Genomic DNA, 21,373 nt, shown 5'->3' on the forward strand with positions numbered 1-21,373 from the left:
GGATTGTAAAAGAAAACTAGCAGAGAGATTAAGAGTGTACAAATCATGTAAGATCTGATAAACTATGTGAAGAACTTTGGCTTTCACTCTGAGTGAAATGGAGGGTGGATTGACGTGACTTCTATTTAACAAGGTCAACCTGGTTGTTGTATTGAGTATTCACTATAGAAGAAGATCAAGGGTAAAAAAGAGAAATCATCAAGGACACTAAGGTAAGAGATGATGGAGGCCTGAAACTAAGTGGTAGCAGTGGAGATGGTAAGAAACAGTCACCAGATTACAGATATATTTTGAAAGTAGAACCAACAGGACTTGGTGATACATGTGGTATGTCAAAGAAAGACAGGAGTCAAAGATGACTCCAAAATTTTCTTGGTCTTAGCAACTGGTAGAAGATCTGCCATTTATTTAAGTGGGGAAGACTGTGAGAGATCTGAAGAGGGAATATCAAGAGCTCAGTTCTGGACCTGAATTAAACTGGGACTGGCTGTTAGACACCTAAGCAGGAGTGCTGGGGTATATGAGTCTGGAGTTCAGGGAAGAGGTCTGGCCAAAGCCATGAGACTAGATGAGGTCACTAAGAGAATAAGTTTAAAAAAGAGAGATATCCAAGGATTGAGCCTAGGGCACTTCAATATTTAGAAGTTGGAGAGATAAGAAATTAGCAAAGGCGACTAAGAGAGTAGTTAGCAAGGTAGGAGAGAAACCAGGAGGTGTAGTACTCTAGAATCTAAGAGAAGAAGGTATTTCAAAGAGCAGAGAGTGATCAACTATTTTATATGCTGCAACTAAATCAAGTAAGATAAGGACTAAGAACTGACCACTGAATTTAGCAAAAAGGAGGTCACTGGTAGACCTTAATAAGAGCATTTTGGGGTGAAATATTGGGGGCAAAAGTCCGACTGGAACTGCTCAAGACAAACTGGGAGGAGAGAACTGGAGAAAACCCTTTCAAAACATTCTACTGGTAACTGGGGGGGAAGTAAGCAATAGCTAAAGATGTGGGATCAAGAGTTTTCTTGTATTTAAGATAAGTCATAATATTTTGTGTGCTGATAGAATAATCCAGTAGATAGAAAAGAAAATGATGCAGGAGTGAGAATTGCTAAGCAATGTTTGTTACTAGGCAAAGAGAAATGGGACTAATGCACAGTGGAGAGTTGACCCTAGCTAGGAGTATAGATTATTCATCCATAGTAACCTTGGAGGAGACAGAAGATATGGGAAGGGATACGGGGTGGGAAGGAGAGTTGGGGTAGATGTGGTGGCAGGAGTTATGTGAAAGTTGTCTTCTGTTTGTTGCAAATATTTTATAAAATAAGAAACAAGGGCATCAGCTGAGAGAATGGACAAGGAAGTTTTGAAGATTTGAGGAGAGAAGAGAAGCTATGAAACAGTGGTATAGGTGAGGGGGAGAGATAATGACCTAAGGACATGCATAATTACTGAGCAGCATTAAGGGCCCACTTGAGGTTAGCTATTGTGAAATGTAAGTGAAACCTCCAAAATGCCTCTGGGTTTTTTTCTCTGACCACGTTCAAATACAAGAGCGTAACCATATAAAGGCAGGGGCTTAGTTAAGGTTTATCCAAATGAGTCAGATAAAGTGAATGAGCAGAAAGGGACTTGGTAGTATATGCATGGTAATGATTTCATTGGCCATGAGATTAAGCTACAAAGAAAGGAAAATGAGGACATGAAAGGAGGACATTGAAAAAGTGTTAGGATCAATGTCTTGTAGGTCCTGCTGGGGTTGCAGACTGATTGGGTTAGGGCATTCAAGGGTGTGAGCCAGAAAGACAAGATGGTCAGTGATTAGGATGCCTGATATTGCAATATGAGATAACAGAAGGGCTGCAGTAATTTGAAATGACAATGCATGGGAGTTTGTGGCTGAGGTGGGGTGGAAAACAAAGATACTGAAATCACTAAGAATTATGACAAAGGTAGTATTAGAGAAAGTACAGTAAGCCAGGAGCTCAACTCCCTAAGCAATGAAGGGAAGTAACCTGGGATTGGAGATGACTGCAAGTCTTAAAGTGACTTCACAAGAACAAACCATTTCAAAGTTGCATTTAAAAAGAAAACAATGAGGATTTTTGCAGGTGGTTCAACATAAGTACACAAAAGATACTAAGTGGTTAAACACAAGCTAAAATACTGGAAGTTAAAATAATTCTAAAATGACAAAAGATCCCCAGGAAGATACATGAGGGTAAAAGCCTAATCCATGGATGGAATATTGATATTATATATTTTTTAAATGACACATGTGGGTATGTGCCCATGTTTGCATTATCCAGGGGAAAGGGTTCCAAAATGTCACATTTTTAGATGAGTCTGACCCCCCCAAAAGATTAAATACCCTTTATAATATTTAATATTTACCCTAAGCATAAAAACCATCAGTGAAATCATACAGGAAGAACATCAAAAAGATTAAACCACAGAAAAAAATTCAAACTTCCTTTGGTTGAAAATGTCAAGAAAATTAATGGTCAAACAAACACCTGGGCAGTGGAAAATATTTGCAAAAATTATGACAAATGGCTGTTATCCCTAACATAAAAATGGTCATAGGAAATTTTAAAAAGCAATAGAAAATTATAAACATATAATAAGCAGAAAATTAATAAGTAATGAATTTTTTTTAAAATTTCAACCTCAACAGCAAAGAAATTCAAATTTAAATAACAAAATACCTTTTTTTCCTTGTCTACCAAATTGACAAAGATTTAAAAATAAATAAATAAATTCTGAATGTTAAAAAGAGTACAGTGATATGGCACTCATACAATGCTGGTGGTAGTATAAATTAACATAGGCTTCCTGGTGGTAATTTGGCAATAGGTCTCAATTCCCTTCCAAGGAAATAATCAAAACATCACAGCTTATGGACAAAATTTTACATTAGAAATTTTGCAAAATTTTACAATGTACTGAACTTAGAAATAATCTATATACCCAACAATAGGGACGTGGTTGGATAAATTTTTGAACATTTATTTAATGGATTATTAACTCTAATGGATTATTAAATCTATTTAGTAATATTAAGTAACATAAAATTTTCTACAGATAAGTATATTAAATTAAAAAAAACAAAATTATTTCTATATTATGATCTCAATTTTATTTTTAATAAACATTTAGCATGATTAATATGGTGAACCCTGGAATGTCAATCCTTAGGTTTACAAATCCTATATCCACCACTTATTCTGTGCACCCTGGACCCCCACTACATAACGTCTCTAAGACTATTCTATAAAATAGAGATAATCACTTAGGATTGCTGGAAAATAAATCTGAACTATATGTGAAGATATTCTGGACTATTTCAAAAATATTTTAACATCATTCTAAGTTTCTTGTTTAAATGGTTATGGTGATTTACACAATAAACATCCAGTCAAATATGAAAAAATAAATTAATTTAATTAAATAGAGATAATCAGAGTAGTACAGTGCCCATCATAAAGTAGGCACTCAGTAAATGCAATCCACTACCACTAGTGGCAGAAGCACTAATATTTGTGAGCATCAGAAAAATAAGTCTAGAAGGAATCATATGAGGTTATGAATGGTCATTTCTGGATGCTGAGATTATGAATGATTTATATTCTTTTTAACTTTTGTATTTTTTAATTCCCTAAAATAACCATGAAATTATGTTAAATGAATTATAAGAGGAACATAAATAGAATAAACATGTTATATCTAACCTGATATTTTATGTCTTCAACAGGAATTAATTTGTTCCAAAAGTAATGGAAGTATACTTCCTATGAAAGTAAAAGTAAAACATCACTTGTAATATTCAGTATTCATTATTTTACTTACAGAGTCTCCTGTCTTTGCTGAGACAAAGTGGCTACTAAAACCATTTTCCTGGCAAAACCTTAAGTGTTTTTCAGGTTTTACTGTTCGCATATGCTCCAAATCAACTAGAAAAGTGAACAAAAACAGAGAACAAAATTCAATATTAGTTAATCAATACATTTTTAACATGTTTAAATTTGACTTATTTTCCAGTACTGTACCCCAGCTTAGATATGAGCTGTGTAATTTTGGGCAATTTCTTCAACCTCTTTATGCCTCAGTCTCTAAATCTAAAAGCTGGGAATAACAAATGTATCTATCATATATAGAGTTCTTTGAGAATTAATCCATGTTTACTGCATAAGGACCAGCACATGATAAGTGCTCAAAAAACTGAAGGCTATCATTCCTATTATCTATATAGCTCCAGTCACATTGATGATACTCAAAAAAGATCTACTTAGTATAATGTGTTTAAACATAGTGATTAATTGCAACATGCACTTACTCAAGCATATCTGGTTTGATAGTTTAATTACTTTAATAATTACAATAGTCCTGTAATCTCTATAAACGTTAATGTTAACACAAATGCATGACTAATATTCTGCTAAAAGATACCAATATTTCATTGTATATTTACTTTATTTACAGCCATGGTTTAATTTCACAAAGATACAGCTCATTTGCTTTCCAAAACTAAAAGTATCCATTTTGAAAGTAGTAATGGGCCAGGATATATTTTCTTGAATAGTTGTAGGTACTTTAAAGCAAAGCACAGTACTCATATCCAATACTGGTTTTATCCAGCACAGTCTAATTTTTTCAAATGTGATCTTTTATTGAACAGTTTCTCTTTTTACAACACTACAGACCCTATAAGGGTGTTCACTCAATGCTGTCAAATTATAAGGCAAATATATTCACAGGATTTAAGGACAACTAGGCTCTTTGAGTCAATATAGGAAAAAAAAACTTAAACTGATTTCCTGAGGAAGGGACCTAACCAACTTGTAAAAACTTGTAAATTTGCAAATCTAGTAAGCCTACATAATAGTGGCAATTGATTTCAACTAAAAAATGCTCTCATACTACATAAAAGGCTTTATTTAAAATTACATTGAAGGTCTTTAGTTTGTAAGCTCAAGAGATCTTTCTCTAGGAAATTTTTGATCTAGTGGGGGATTCCTTAGCCCCATTTATATTGCTTAGCTTGGATAACATGCAGCTTTTTCTTTTCTGGCCACAAGTTGCTATTCCTTAAACATCACTGAGACTTTATTTACAAGAAGAGGCAAAAAAATGTCCAGATACCACAGGCATCAATTTGTAGAAGACTAAAATACTAAGCTATTGGCGCTGACATTTATACATCTAGTTTATCATAATATTGAAGTTAAAATACTTTCCTAATTCAACAAGAGTAAGAACAAATCATGTCACTAGGAAAATTCCCCAGTGAAATTACTGTCCAGTTAAAAAAAATAAAGTCTGTCATTCAACATGTATGTGCATTTGTCTTTTCTAATGGAAGAGTCTATCATTGTGTCTTTTCTTCCTTTTTTCTTCTCTCCCTCCCCCTCAGCCCCACCCCACAACTCCTCAACTACTTATATAGATAAACTACTATAAGCATTGGGGGATTTACTAGCCAAGCAAAAGTTTTTCTCCTAACAAAGATAACCATGAGAGACTAATACGATCACTGGTCAATTGATAAAAAATTATTCAATATACATTTATTGAGTACCTATTATATACCAAGCACTGTGGTAGGCAGTGAGAACCCAAAGATGAAAAAGATACAATCCAGGTCCTAAAAAAATCACCACCAGTATTATGAACATAAAAGACCATGAAGGATCATAAAAGTTATTTTAAATAACCAAGGCTCTGAGAATTAGACAGCAGATATAGGAAAAGCCCTCACAGAGCTTGAGTATAAAGTTTTCCTCTATTGTGTTAGAATTTAGTGAGCAACATTTAAGAGGACTTAGTTACTAGAGTACTTCACTCTAAATAATGCAGAAATGTAAATTCTGAAGATGAAATTACAGTGAGATACTGGTAAATTCTTTCACTTCTTCTATCTTTAAAAGCATCCTTAAAATTATTATCCAGTATTCATCTAACATACATGTGATAACAATCTTACTACTATGATTTAATTTCCCTTGTGTCCTTCAGTGAACAACATCATTTTGCTAGTTCTTGTATTGTATTTTTGAAAATTGAATTAAAATCTCTTAATAGCATTAATACGTGAACATTTCCCAAATATTCTGAACGACAATTATGAAAACGATATAAAAAATGCCACTAACTAGAGACAACTACTGTTAACATTTTGGTGTATATACTTCCAATATCTAAGCAACTGAAGGACAAAGGCATTAACATTGTAACATGCAACTTCTTTTAGCTCAACCATACTACACCCTGCTTAAAGTATGCTTAACAATTTCAATGGATAACCACTTTATTGATCATTCATTCATTCATTCAACAAATATTTGAGTGCCTACTATGGCCAGGCACTGTCCTAGGGGCTGCAGATACAATGAACTGACATTTTAATGAAAAGAGACGAACAAGTAAATTACAGTGTATGGCAAATGCTGATATATATTATGAAAAAAATAAATAAAGGGTACATGAGAGGAATTACTATTTCAAACAGGTAGGTCAAAGACCTTAAGAAAGCTAAGAACAAGGAAATCCAGGGAAAATCCTTCCAAGCAGACGGAACTGCAGTGAAAAAGGCCCTAAAGGAAGATTACACTTAGTAGATTCAAAAAAAAGCCAGGAGGCCAGAGTGGCTGAAAAGAGTTAGCAAGAGAGGGAAACAGCAGGAAATGAAGTTTAAAAAGCCAGGAACCATATAGGTCACTGTAAGAGAGATGGGAAGCTACTGGGGGGTTGTAAGGAAAAAGAAAAAAAAGACGTAACCTGACTTACATTTTAAAAGGTTCAGGCTGGGGCTTCCCTGGTGGCGCAGTGGTTGAGAGTCCACCTGCCGAAGCAGGGGACACGGGTTCGTGCCCCGGTCCAGGAAGATCCCACATGCCGCGGAGTGGCTAGGCCCGTGAGCCATGGCCGCTGAGCCTGCGCGTCCGGAGCCTGTGCTCCGCAACGGGAGAGGCCACAACAGTGAGAAGCCCACGTACCGCAAAAAAAAAAAAAAAAAAAAAAAAAAAGGTTCGGGCTGTTGTGATGAGAATAAACTGTAGTCAAATGTAAAGCAGAGAAGCCATCGAGGGGGCTATAATAAAAATCTAGGAAAGAGAAGATGGTAGTTTGGACAAGAGTAGGAGCAACAGAGATGGTAAAAAGTAGGGCAAATTCTCAATATATTTTTGGAATAAAAAGTGAATAAGAAATGCTAATGGATTTGACATGGGATGAACAAGATAAAGAGAAATCACTTGAAGATAGTTAACTTGAATTTTAAATGAGACAGTATATTGTAGGTTTTGTTCCAGGTACACTCAGCTGCAATGGATGGAGGTACTGAGCAGATGAAGATTTGCATTTAAGTAGAGCTGGGGTTTTCTCCATCATGTACAATTACTGAAAAGAAGGGCAAGTAATTGAAGATAATAAATGTAAGGGAGTGATTATATTTATAGACCATGGAACTTAAGTTGGTAGGAGGGGGGTTCAGGAAAACGAAAAATTGGTAAGATCAACTGATGTTAAGGTCTTATGTGGGTTTAAAAATTACTGGAATTGGGTTACCAAAGGATGTGAGGTGGAAAGACAGGAAATAATAGACTGGGATACATGAAACTGATAATTGATATTATGAAGAGGGTATGGAAACTAATATTGACTAGGTCTTCAGAACAACTATGTTAGTGTAGGTGGGTGGAAAGATTATGGCAGATGAAGAATTCAAGGAACTGAGAGACCAAAGTATTAGAAGGATAATCTGTATGTGTACCAAAATTACCAAGAATCATGATAGCAATAGTGGAGTGACTGTGACCCAAAGCCAAAATCTTTAAGAAATTCAATGCAGTGATTCAGGGGTTTGCTGATAACTTCAACAAATATAAGTAGGAGTAGGTATAATCATATGGCTTGATATTCAAATCTAAGGGTTTTTAGGGAAGATGAAGGAGAATGTTCTGGAAAGAGCAATATGAAACAAGAAGGTAACTACCAGTTACCACTACTCCAGTACTAGTGATAAAGTAGATATAGAAGGGGATGTCAACATTTGAAAGAGCTTCAGGGGACAGCAGCACTGTCATTATGGGAGAGCTAAGTGACAGAAGTAGTTTGAAAACTTTTGTCAAGAAAGATGTTGAGAATATGTACAAGAATTTTATCGATACCTTATCTGTAAGCTCCTGAAGGCCCAATGGAAGGATCTCAGAAGTTAAGAAAGAACAGAAACTGGGGTCTGAAAAGTGAAGGACAGAACTGTATAGGATAAGAATGCAGGAGGTAAATCAACTACATCAATGTCAAAGGCTTTCTTGTGTAGCTGACATAAATGGGGATAAAAAACCATGAAGATGGGGCTTCCCTGGTGGCGCAGTGGTTGAGAGTCCGCCTGCCGATGCAGGGGACACGGGTTCGTGCCCCGGTCTGGGAAGATCTCACATGCTGTGGAGCGGTTGGGTTCGTGAGCCATGGCCGCTGAGCCTGCGCGTCTGGAGCCTGTGCTCCGCAATGGGAGAGGCCCGCGTACCGCAAAAAAAAAAAAAAAACATGAAGATGAAAAAATTCTAAGACTGTGTTAGACAGACAGGAAAATCCAAATATTTCACTGTCAAACACAACTGTGCAAAAAAAAAAAAAAAAAAAAAAAAAAAAAAAGAATCACTTAGCTCACTTACCCTGACCTGGAAATTAAAATGGAAGGAAAGAAAATAAGTTATCAAGATACTAAGTCTATCTGCCATGTTCTTAAAATCACATGGTACGTGAAATAGGAGTCTTAAGAAAATCCAATTAACTTTGCCTAACAAGAATAATTTTGATAACAACTTGGAAAGCTGTTTGAAAGAGTAATATGTACAATTTTTAGTTTAATAAATTTAAAAAATACAAATTACAGTATTTCATATTTTATAATTTAGGTTTACAGCAAGGAAGAGATACTAACAAAAGTGCATTTCAGGGATTCATGGAATATTAACAATCCACTAAGAAGTAACATTTTCTCAGAAATGTAACTAATAATATTTTACAGAACGTTAGACCACCTTAAAAGGACTTTTATAATGTTTCACATAAACCTGTGAAAACATTATTCAATCTCAGTATGTAAAGAAATGCAACTGAAAAAAATGAAGTACTGAGTTCACCTTTCAAAATGAAAAAAGAGAGAGAGAGAAAGAGAAAGAGAGAGAGAGAGAAGACACCCGGTGTCTTTCTGAAAAGCGACTCAAAAATGTGTGTTGAGCTTTACAAACATTTCTACTCTATGACCAAGTAATACAATTTGGAAGAGTTTATCATGAGGAACACATTAGGGATGTATAATAAGAATTATAAATTAAGATATTCACCACAGTCATTTGTAATATAAAAAATATTGGAAGCAATGTAAATGTCCCAGAATAGAAATACAGTTAAATTATGATACAACCCCACAATACAATACTCTTTGGCCATTAAAAATTACAAACTTAAAGGGAATTCCCTGGCGGTCCAGTGGTTAGGACTCGGCACTTTCACTGCCATGGCCCGGGTTCAATCCCTGGTTGGAGAACTAAGATTCTGCAAGCTGCACGGTCTGGCCAAAAAACAAACAAACAACAAACAAACAAATCATGACTAGTAAATGAGGTCTTGGGGATGATTTTTTTGTATTTGATACCAAAGACAAAGGCAAATAATCAAAAATAAACAGTGGGACCACACCAAATTAAAAAGCTTTCAACAAAGAAAACCATCAACAAAATGAAAAGGCAACCTATGGAATGGAAGAAAATATTTGCAAATCATATACCTGATAAGAGATTAATATCCAAAATATATAAAGAATTCATACAACTCAATAGTTGTATGAAACAAACAACTCGATTAAAAATGGGCAGAGGAACTGAATAGATATTTTTCAGAAGAAGACATACAAATGGCCTACAGGTACATGAAGAGATGCTCAACATCACTAATAATCAGGGAAACGCAAATCAAAACCACAATGAACTACCACCTCACACCTGTTAGAATGACTATCATGAAAAATACAAGAGATACCAAATGTTGGTAAGGATGTGGAGAAAAGGGAACACTTTTGCACTGTGGGTGGGAATGTAAATTGGTATAGCCACTATGGAAATCAGTATGAAGCTTCCTCAAAAACTAAAAACAGAACTACCATATGATCTAGCACTCTTACTTCTAGGTATATAACCAAAGGAAATAAAAATAGAATCTCAATGAGATATCTGCACTCCCACATTTATTTCATCATTATTCACAATAGCCAAGACACGGAAGCAACCTAAGTGTCTGTCAACAGATGAACGAATAAAGAAGATGTGATACATACACATATATAACAATGGAATATTATTCAGCCATGAGAAAGAAGGAAATCCTTCCATTTGTGACAACATGCATGCAACCTAAGGGCAATATGTTAAGTCAGATAGAGAAAGACAAGTACTGTATGATATCACTTACATATGGAATCTAAAAAAGCCAAACTCACAGAAACAGAGAGTAGAATGGTGGTTATCAAGGGCTAAGGGTTAGGGGAAATGAGATGTGAGTCAAAGGGTACAAACTTCCAATTATAGGATGAATAAGTTCTACGATTCTAATGTACACATAGTGATTACAGTTAACAATACTGTATTATATACTTGAAAGTTGCTAAGAGAGTAAATCTTAAATGTTCTCACCACAAAAATGTTAATTATATGAGTTGATGATGGTAGTAATCATTATGCAATATATGTGTATCAAATCAATGCACTGTATACCTTAAACTTACATCATGTTATATGCCAGTTATATCTCAATAAAGCTTGGAGAAAGGCTATCAAGTGAAATACACAATAGTACAGGATGTTAAAGAGTATAAAATTGCATATAATAAAACTCCTACTCTGTAAACATACCATATATGTATATATGTGCATTAATAGATGGCAAGAAAAATACACTCAAATTTTTAATAAATTTGTAAAAATTAAAGTTGAGAAAAATAAAATTTTTGAATGACAGATTTTGTTTTGGACTATTCTTTCAAGGATGTTTGTATGGCAACTTACAAAGAGAGAGTGTCTTCCTCAGGAATAAAGTGTAAGTTTGTTCGTCATCTGGTATAATAAGATAATATCTCTCACCAGAGCAAAGTTCAGAGATTTACTTGGAGACCATTATAAAAGAGATAGATTTCCTAAGTTCAGGATTCCTCAGCTGTGAGACCAACCACTAGATACAGATCATCTGTGTGGGTCCTCTCACACCGTCCTAGCAGAACCAACACAAACATGGAGCTCATCCTACTTGCTATGCTGGGAGTAATAAATTCCTTTATCTCTGATCCAGGAGCCTCATGCCTTCTGCCAGTATCCATGGCAGTAGCAGGCTAACTTGTTAGTTTCTAAGTAGGGTAAAATCTCAGATCCTTCACTATTTTTGACAAAAAGAAGAGTAGAACAGACACATAAGTATAAGATGAGCAGACTGGATAGCTGTTCATAACCTATACTACATTTTCCAGTATGACTTGCAGTTAGCTGTGGCCATAAGACTAACTTCTGACCAAAGTAATGAATAAATGATATGCAACACTACTAGGCTTGACCCACAAAAACCTTCCATGTATGGTAGTCCTTACTCTCCTTTTTCATGGTAGCCCATGAAACCAACTGTTGAAGATAGCAGTTCCAGAAAATGGAAGGAGTTTGGGTTCCTGAAAGGGAGATGAGCCACTGATAAGCAGTACCTGGTTTTGGTCTTTATGTAAATAAGAAATAAATTTCTATTGTGCTAAGATATTGAAACTTTAGGGACTGTCTGTTTATAGCATCTAGCATTACCGTAACTAATATAGACTGCCTTAACTAATATAAAATAATATAGGGCCTCCCTGGTGGCGCAGTGGTTGAGAGTCCGCCTGCCGATGCAGGGGATACGGGTTCGTGCCCCGGTCTGGGAGGATCCCATATGCCGCGGAGCGGCTGGGCCCGTGAGCCATGGCCGCTGGGCCTGCGCATCCGGAGCCTGTGCTCCGCAACGGGAGAGGCCACAACAGTGAGAGGCCCGCATACCGCAAAAAGAAAAAAAATAAAATAAAATAAAATAAAATAATATAGATTTTTATCTTTCTTGTTAACAATAAACCTCTCCCTGAGTATATACTGGGTCTTGAGTTATTAAAAATGATAACATTAAGTTATAACTAGCAAGATAATAAAATCTAAGCATTACAATTGTCTCTGAGATTTTGGTTACGTCATATTCAATTAAATAGTTAAAAATTACATTAAACAATTATAAATTGAGAGGCATTTGCATTTTTAGTTACCAGGGAGATAAAAACAAACAAAACACAAACCACTGGAGAAACTTTCTTTCTTCCACCATTAAATGGCTCAAGTAATACATGGAAAACAGTATGAAAACAAAAATGCATTCTCCTTTGTTAATACATTTTGCTGGAAAATATAAAATGCCTGAACAATAATCAAGTCATGACCAATCTTGTTCCATCCATATCCCTACTCTTAGATTATTTTAAAGCAAATCAAACATCATTTCATCCATAAATATTTTAGTATGATATACTCTTAAAACACTTTGTTTTGGTTTTATTGAGGTATAAAACTTTGATTTAGAAGCAACAAATTACAATTCTGAATCTAAAGCTGTCACTTTCATCCTTCATTTGGCCCTGCTGATTCCAATGGAACATTAATTCCCTAAATTGATGTGATGGTTCAAAATTTACTTACTTGGATAACTTTCAGGATAAAGTGGCCTGTATATTAGGACACAGAAACAGATTTTGATGAGTAATAGAAAGTAAATGATGTTTAATAAACAATACATGATTCTGATAAAAAATGACACTATGTCAAATATCATCATAAAGAAAGTGTCATTAGAGCAATTTTTTCATATCCCAATAAATGATCTTTGTTAGTATTTTACTATCTAGGGTGGTAGCTTATATACAAACTCTAGTCTCATACAAGAAATAACTTTTCTGAATTTCTCAGTTGTCTGCATTATGGCAAATGCAGAAGAAACAATGGTTCCTCAATAATTCACTGATTTATTTGGAAAGGAAGTAGGACACGGTAGTAAAGAATGCAATCTCCAGAGCCAAAATGCCTGGGCTTGATGTCTTGTTACTGTTTGTGGAACCCTGAGCAATCAATCTCTCTCAGTTTTCTCATCTATAAAATGGGGACAATAATAGTACCTCATAAGGTTATTGTAATAGATAAAATAACTAAATACATATAAAGCACACAGAACAATGACTGAAACATAGTAAGGTAACATAGTATGTGATTGGCACATACTCAACAAGTATTAGTGTTATTGTCATTTGTCTATCCATTCATTCATTCATGAACTATTTATCCAGGGCCTTCTAAGTGCTAACTGCTAGGAAGGCTGAGAGGAGCACATGTAGAAAAATATTATACAGTGAAATTCTAAGACCAAGAGAACAACAGTGGTCTGTATAAGACAAGGTACAACAGGAGTAAAAGGGAAAGGAAATTTATAGAACTGCTTGGGGGTCAAGAAAGATCTCACAGAGAAGATGATGCTTCAGCTAACTCCTGAAGGATGAGGAAAAGTTAGGCAGACAACCTTGGAGACAGGGTAGATGGACATTCTTTGCCAAAGGAATGTGTGCAAAAGCATCTGAAAGAACCTGGCTTCCAAGAGATGATGAAATCAGCAGGGATGTGCATGAGGGTCTTGTATGGGATGATGATAAGTTCATATGCATGTAGGTAACTTATACACCGATTCAGTTTTCACCCAGCTTACCTCACATATTTCAGTCCACCTGAGCAAAAATATAAGCACAAGAAGGAAATCCTACAGGTGATATATACTGGAAAGGTTTCAACTTTCCTCTGCTGGATTGAAAGCACTTCCATTAACTACACAGTGACAACTTTTGTTTCTAAATTCAGACACTATTCAAAAGAAAATTACAAATGTTAAAAAATGTTGCACTCCTATAGATTTCAGGAATATGACATTTTTTTTCTGTTCAGGCATCTTGTATACATAAATAGTTGCCATTATCTATATCATAACTTAAAAAACAGAAGATGGCAAGTTTTATACTTATACACATGCAGCTGATTATTCTTTCTCCCAAAAGTCATTACAGTCATTACATTGCATATTAATCAACCTAAAGATGATTCAGATTAACTGTGTAGTTGCAAAAATCACAGCCTCCCAAAAAAAAAAAGTTCATGTACTTCTTCAAAAGAAGTAAAATAACACCTTAAAATTCATTTATTAAATGTAAACACTTATTATGTGTCAAGTATTGTGCTAAGCATAAGCAATAAATTAGAGAACAGACACTATCCTTACTCTCACATTCATGAGGGAGAAAGACTGATAAACAAGTGAACACATAAATAAACAAGTCAATGTAACAATTATAATCAGAAATTGTCGGGGGGTTGGGGGGATTGTTGTTGAGCAGGTAGAGAGTAAGAGAGTGACAGGAAACAAGATAGAAATTATGACAACTTTATACAGTAGCTCTGAAAGACCTCTTTGATCTGAGATCTGAAAGATGAGAATAAGCCAACCAAGTTAAGAGGAAGTTGGAAGAGAAAAATGTTTCTGTCACTGGAACAACTAGGATGCAATCTAGAAGAGGAAAATGACTGAGTGCAATTGAGGAAAACAAAGAAACATAATGAGCAAGAGTGGGGATGTGCAGAATAACAAGAGGATATCACTGAAACACAGCAATGCAAAGCCATTGGAGGCTTGTAAGCAGGGGCACAATGTGATCTTTGCATTTTGAAAAAAATTACTCTGGCTACTACGAGGAAAAAGAATCCAGAAGGGTAAAACAGATGCAAAGAAACCACTTTAGGAGACTTCTGAAGCAACTTAAAGTCTGTTTCAAAATTTACATAACACTTTGGGCCCTCATAACAATCTTGACAAATAGGTAAAGCATTAATCTAACTTCACACACAAAAAACCTGAGGCTCAGAGTGACTTACCCCAAGTCCCACTGCTAGTCACCTGTAGCACCAGAATTAGAACCAAGCCATCTGGTTCCAAATCCAGTTAGTGTCTCACAAAGAAGAAGGAACATCAGCTTTGGGGATGACCACTTAACGGTCTTTTATTTAGAGTTTTAATTAAAAGAATAAAGACATACAAACTTTAAATGCTCATTATTATAAAAGAGTGAACTATTATATACCTGGTTATTGCTTACTGGTACTTTAAAAGCATTTATTAATAACAGTAAATCATAAAACTGAGCCCATCAGCATTATAAAATAAGATACTCTGCCTTAGCACTTGATTACATAAAGTCCTTTACAAAGTACTTGCAGCTGTACATACAAATTGTGAAATTACATAATGTTTAAAAATGATCCATCATGATTAGCCCACACATGACAAGTAAAATACCCTTAATAATTTATTAAATTTGATTTACATGTGCTTAAAATTATGTATATATTTTGACTTCTAAAATACACACACTAATGCTAATAAGCCAAGTACATGACAACATCTCTTTTTAAGTCCTATTTTTTTTATAAGTCCTATTTGTTTACTGGCATCTAGGCATCCATATTCAGGATCTCCACTCTATCTACTTATAGGATTACTGGTATAATGAACAGAATAGTCTTCCAATATACAGTACCAAATGTAATAAATAGCTTAAAAACTATATATCAAATGTATAATAATCAGAGCTACTGATCAAACTAAATAGAAAATTTTAAATTAAGTAAAATTTTTAAATTCTGAAAAACATTATGATAGTTTCTATATTATTTTTATATTGGCCTAAGAGTTTACAATATTCCTGTCTTCCTAAATATTCACTTTTCAACATGCTATAAGAATATATTCTATAATGAATATGACTTTTTCATTCAAACTAGAATGTATTACTTCCTATTTTTTTAAAAAAGGAAAGTATTCTATGATGCTAATTTATTATATTATTGTCTATACCCTGTCAATGGAAAGCATTAAAAGTATAAACTATTTAGGCTTCTTAGTCCATATATGGCAAAAACAGAATATTCTCTGTGAAATTACTGTAAAATACGTTGCTGCCTAACTTAAAGAAGCAAAATACAAATATAGCACTTGTACAGATTTTCACAGTAATTTTTAGGTTATCAAGGAAACATCTAGAGTGTTGATCTGGTTATACTCAATTCAAACAAACTACTTGTCACATTAACTACCTCCAGGAAGTTACTCCAAACACAAAATAAACTGTTTATGCCCCTACTCAGATAGATAACATGACAGATTGTTATTAGTTGAAGACAGATGAAATACATTAATTTGATTGTGAGCATATGTTTAATTTTACCCTGCCATGTACACTCTCTAATGCTGTCTTTCTATGATGACATAGTAAATCATACTGTATTAGAAGAATTGCTAATGCAAGAAAATAAAAAATTACCAGAACTTGACTTCGACTTTGTAGATTCTTAAACCAAACTTCTTAAAAAAACACAACTGCCTGAAAATCACTGGGTTCCACAAACACATAAAGAAAAAAGGTGTCATCAAAGAAACTAATTTCTATTATAAATCTAAAAACCTCAATGCAGTTTAACATTTTTCCTATATACTACTTTTTATATTGCTTTGTGAAATGCTTCTTCCCTCCTTTTCCCATTTTGTTTTTAGTGTTTATCTTGTTAATGTGTTTAAGTGTTTTCTATAAGAAGGACATTTGCTATATTTGTTCCAACATTTGTTTCCCTCAGGTTAGGATTTTCCTTTTCATGATGCTTTACATAGAAATTAAGATTTAATGAAATCAAATACACTTAGAAAATAAGCTCATTATTATTTAAGCTGCACTTACTTGGTTCTTCTGTTATAATCAGCTGAAAACAAAAACAAATAAACGAAAAAGCACATAACACAATAGCCACTCAAAAGTACTTGTTGAATAAAGAAAAACATTTTTAGGCTCTTAAAAGAAATACAAAATATCAAAGGTGTCTAAAATAATATATATCCTTCATTTTACAGGAACACTATACAGGACTGAAAAATTAATGAGTTAGAGTCTCACACCACAATAAGAATTAATATCCCAAATGTTTTGAGCAAACGAAGAAAGACATTAAGGAATACACATAAATTATAGCATTCATAGGAAATTTTGTTTGTTTATTTATTTTTAATTTTTGGCTGCATTGGGTCTTCGTTGCTGCACGCAGCATTTCTCTAGTTGTGGCACGTGGGCTTCTCATTGTGGTGGCTTCTCGTTGTGGAGCACAGGCTCTAGGTGCACAGGCTTCAGTAGTTGCAGCATGTGGGCTCAGTAGTTGCAGTGCGTGGGCTCAGCAGCTGTGGCTCGAGGACTCTAGGGCATGCAGGCTTCAGTAGTTGTGGCACACAGGCTCAGTAGTTGTGGCTCGCGGGCTCTAGAGCACAGGCTCAGTAGTTGTGGTGCACAGGCTTAGTTGTTCTGTGGCATGTGGGATCTTTCCGGACTAGGGATCAAACCCATGTCCCCTGCATTGGCAGGCAGATTCTTAACCATTGTGCCACCAGGGAAGGCCCCATAGGAAATTTTAAAATGACAAAATTTACTATTACTTAGTAAAGCATACACAGATGATAAACTAAAAAGAACACCAAGGAAAAGATCAGGACAAAGGATAGTAGTTAACTCTAAAGGTAGAGAGAGGGTTGATAAAGGTGTCTGGTTGGCCTCTGGCGTGCTTGCCAATGCTCTATTTCCTGACCTAGAAATATCTATTCTTTATACATAAACTTTACATACTTTTCTGTGTGTATATCTCACTATATTAAAAATTACTAATAAAATAATAATATGACAATCTTCTCTTTAAATCAAATTTTTCATATAATCATAAAGAAGGGTCACTGTTATAAAAATATTCATGGTTTTCATAATCTTTCCCAAGGATCTCTAATAACCCCTTATTATCAAATCATACTCCTTTGACCTATCTATATATGTCATGAATCTTGTGGATTTTCTCTTTATTTATCACCTGACTCTAACAGATCCTCATCTGTTACTTACTTTTGCTTCTAGTAATTCTCCAACACTTTTATATTCTCTATATTGCTATAAGATTTACCTAATCACTTTTCATTGTATTTCTATTGTATAGTTATATACATATCTACAAACAAACCTATAAGGATTCTTAGGGGATAATGATGAGTACCATTAACTCTGTAGAGTCACCAGAACAACACCAACAGCAGCCAGTGTCGAAAGGGCAAAAAGGAGAGTATGTAAAAATTCATATTATTTCAACTGATTTAGTACCATTAATTACCTAAATTCCCTCTGGTGGTAGAAAATGACCAACTACCTCTCCTCTAACTTCAGGATAAAATGTAATAATAGATCTAAATGAGGACATAACACCATGGGGTAGGTAAATCTTTCTATATTTGTGACTGTCTATAACTTTTATTGCTTACTGACGTTTCTTATTTTGATTCATGTTTTGGGCAGTCTCCACAGGAATTCTTATTAGAGAATTTCATACTGGCTTAGTACAACATAGGTTTATTTGCAAAGTCTGCACGATAGATGAGTAAATAGTATAGTAAGGTCCCAGTTCACTTATGCCTTTCATACATAGATTTGTATGAAAAAAAGAAGTGTATTTGTCTTCCCTAGACACCAGTATACCCTGGGATTGTAGAAGGAACAGAAGCTATAGTAAGAACGGCTTCAACTGGCAATTATATTATGGTTATTTATTATTATTATTATTATTTATTTTTTTTGGGGGGGGGTATGCGGGCCTTTCACTGACGTGGCCTCTCCCATTGCAGAGCACAGGCTCCGGACACGCAGGCTCAGCGGCCATGGCTCACGGGCCCAGCCGCTCCGCAGCATGTGGGATCTTCCCAGACTGGGGCACGAACCCATGTGCCCTGCATCGGCAGGCGGACTCTTAACCACTGCGCCACCAGGGAAGCCCTATTATTTTTTATATTTTCCTCTCTTTTCTAATTGCCCTCAATGACCATAAACTAGATCCACTGGGAGAGGCAGAATGATACAACATGATTTTAAATAACAACAAAAAGTAAATAATAAAGACAAAACTGCCCAGTAACAATAGAATTCAGAGTAACAAGAATAGCTAACATTTATCCAGCACCACACTGTTTTATAGGCACTTTACACATATTAAATCGTTTAATACTCACAACAACCATCATTTGACAGATGAAAAAACTAAAGTATAGAGAGGATAAATGACTTTTGTAAGGATACACATCTAGCAAGGGGTGGAGCCAGAACTCAAACCCCAGGCAGGCCATCTCCAGAGTTTGCATTCTCAAATCTGACACACATGACATTGTTTCATGCATGTCATCCCAAATGGAAAATATCATTCACTTTCACTGCCATATAAAATATCTTTGTATGAACACACCACAATTTATACAATTTTTCTCCAACTGATGCTCAAATTGTTTCCAATTGTTATTATCAACAATGAAGCACCATGACTACTCTTAGTATATGCTGCCTGATACATATGTATAGCAATCTGTTTAAGATATAAAACTGTTGAACTGTAGGGTCTATGAATGTTCAACCTTACAGAATGCCAAATTATTTTCAAAGTAGTTTATCAATTTATAATCCATCCACAGTGAATATAAATTCTTGTAGATTCACATTATGTCTCTGTAACTTCTTAGCTTTTTTGATTTATACCTTATTACTTACCTGTGGTCTATTTTTTTTAAACATATTTATTGGCATATAATTGCTTTACAATGGTGTGTTAGTTTCTGCTGTATAAAAAGTGAATCAGCTATACATATACATATATCCCCATATCTCTTCCCTCTTATGCCTCCCTCCCATCCTCCCTACCCCACCCCTCTAGGTGGTCACAAAGCACCGAGCTGATCTCCCTGTGCTACACGGCTGCTTCACACTAGCTATGCATTTTACATTTGGTACTGTATATATGTCAATGCCACTCTCTCACTTCATCCCAGCTTCTTGTTCTCCTTCCCCATGTCCTCAAGTCCATTCTCTACGTCTGCATCTTTAATCCTGTCCTGCCCCTAGGTTCATCAGAACCATTTTTTTCCTAGGTTCCATATATATGTGTTAGCAAACAGTATTTGGGGTTTTTTAAAATAAATTTATTTCTTTTATTTACTTATTTTTGGCTGCGTTGGGTCTCCGTTACTGTGCACGGGCTTTTCTAGTTGCGGGGGGGGGGGTGCTACTCTTTGCTGAGGTGTGCGGGCTCCTCATCATGGTGGCTTCTCTTGTTGCAGAGCATGGGCTCTGGGCGCACAGGCTTCAGTAGCTGTAGCATGCAGGCTTAGTAGTTGTGGCTTGCAGGTGCAGGCTCAGTAGCTGTGGTGCGTGGGCTTAGTTGCTCTGCAGCATGTGGGATCTTCCTGGGCCAGGGCTCAAACCCGTGTCCTGTGTTGGCAGGCAGATTCTCAACCACTGTATCACCAGGGAAGCCCATGTTTTTCTCTTTCTGACTTACTTCATGCTGTATGACAGATTCTAGGTCCATCCACCTCACTATAAATAACTTGATTTCGTTTCTTTTCATGGCTGAGTAATATTCCATTGTATATATGTGCCACATCTTCCTTATCCATTCATCTGTTTATGGACACTTAGGTTGCTTCCATGTCCTGGCTATTGTAAATAGTGCTGCAATGAACATTGTGGTACATGTCTCTTTTTGAATTATGGTCTTCTCAGGGTATATGCCCAGTAGTGGGATTGCTGGGTTGTATGGTAGTTCTATTTGTAGTTTTTTAAGGAACCTCCATACTGCTCTCCATAGTGGCTGTATTAATTTACATTCCCACCAACAGTGCAAGAGGGTTCCCTTTTCTCCAAACTCTCTCCAGCAATTATTGTTTGTAGATTTTTTGATGATGGCCACTCTGACCTGTGTGAGATGATACCTCACTGTGGTTCTGATTTGCATTTCTCTAACGATTAGTGATGTTGAGCATCCTTTCATATGTCTGTTGGCGACTGTATATCTTCTTTGAAGAAATGTCTAATTAGTTCTTCTGCCCATTTCTGCATTGGGTTGCTTTTTTTTTTTGATATTGAGCTGCATCAGCTGCTTGTGTATTCTGCAGATTAATCCTTTGTCAGTTGCTTCCTCTGCAAATCTTTTCTCCCATTCTAAGGGTTGTCTTTTCATCTTGGTTATGGTTTCCTTTGCAGTGCAAAAGCTTTTAAGTTTCATTAGGTCCCATTTCTTTATTTTTGTTTTTATTTCCATTTCTCTAAGAGGTGGGTCAAAAAGGATCTTGCTGTGATTTATGCCACAGAGTGCTCTGTCCCTGTTTTCCTCTA

General features: G+C 35.4%; 1 protein-coding gene across 1 annotated transcript in view; it reads right to left on the reverse strand.

Moving 5' to 3' along the window:
• The window catches only part of RAB28 (RAB28, member RAS oncogene family), a 102,684-nt gene that overhangs the window by 12,320 nt on the left and 68,991 nt on the right, over nucleotides 1–21,373 (reverse strand). The window contains exon 5 of the mRNA XM_082637577.1: nucleotides 3,844–3,947. Within this exon, the coding sequence (XP_082493703.1) occupies nucleotides 3,844–3,947 (104 nt within the window). The remainder of the gene's footprint in view (nucleotides 1–3,843; nucleotides 3,948–21,373) is intronic.

This window comes from Mesoplodon mirus, assembly GCF_964341445.2.
Source record: "Mesoplodon mirus genome assembly, chromosome: 2".
In the NCBI taxonomy this organism is placed as follows: Eukaryota; Metazoa; Chordata; class Mammalia; order Artiodactyla; family Ziphiidae; genus Mesoplodon; species Mesoplodon mirus.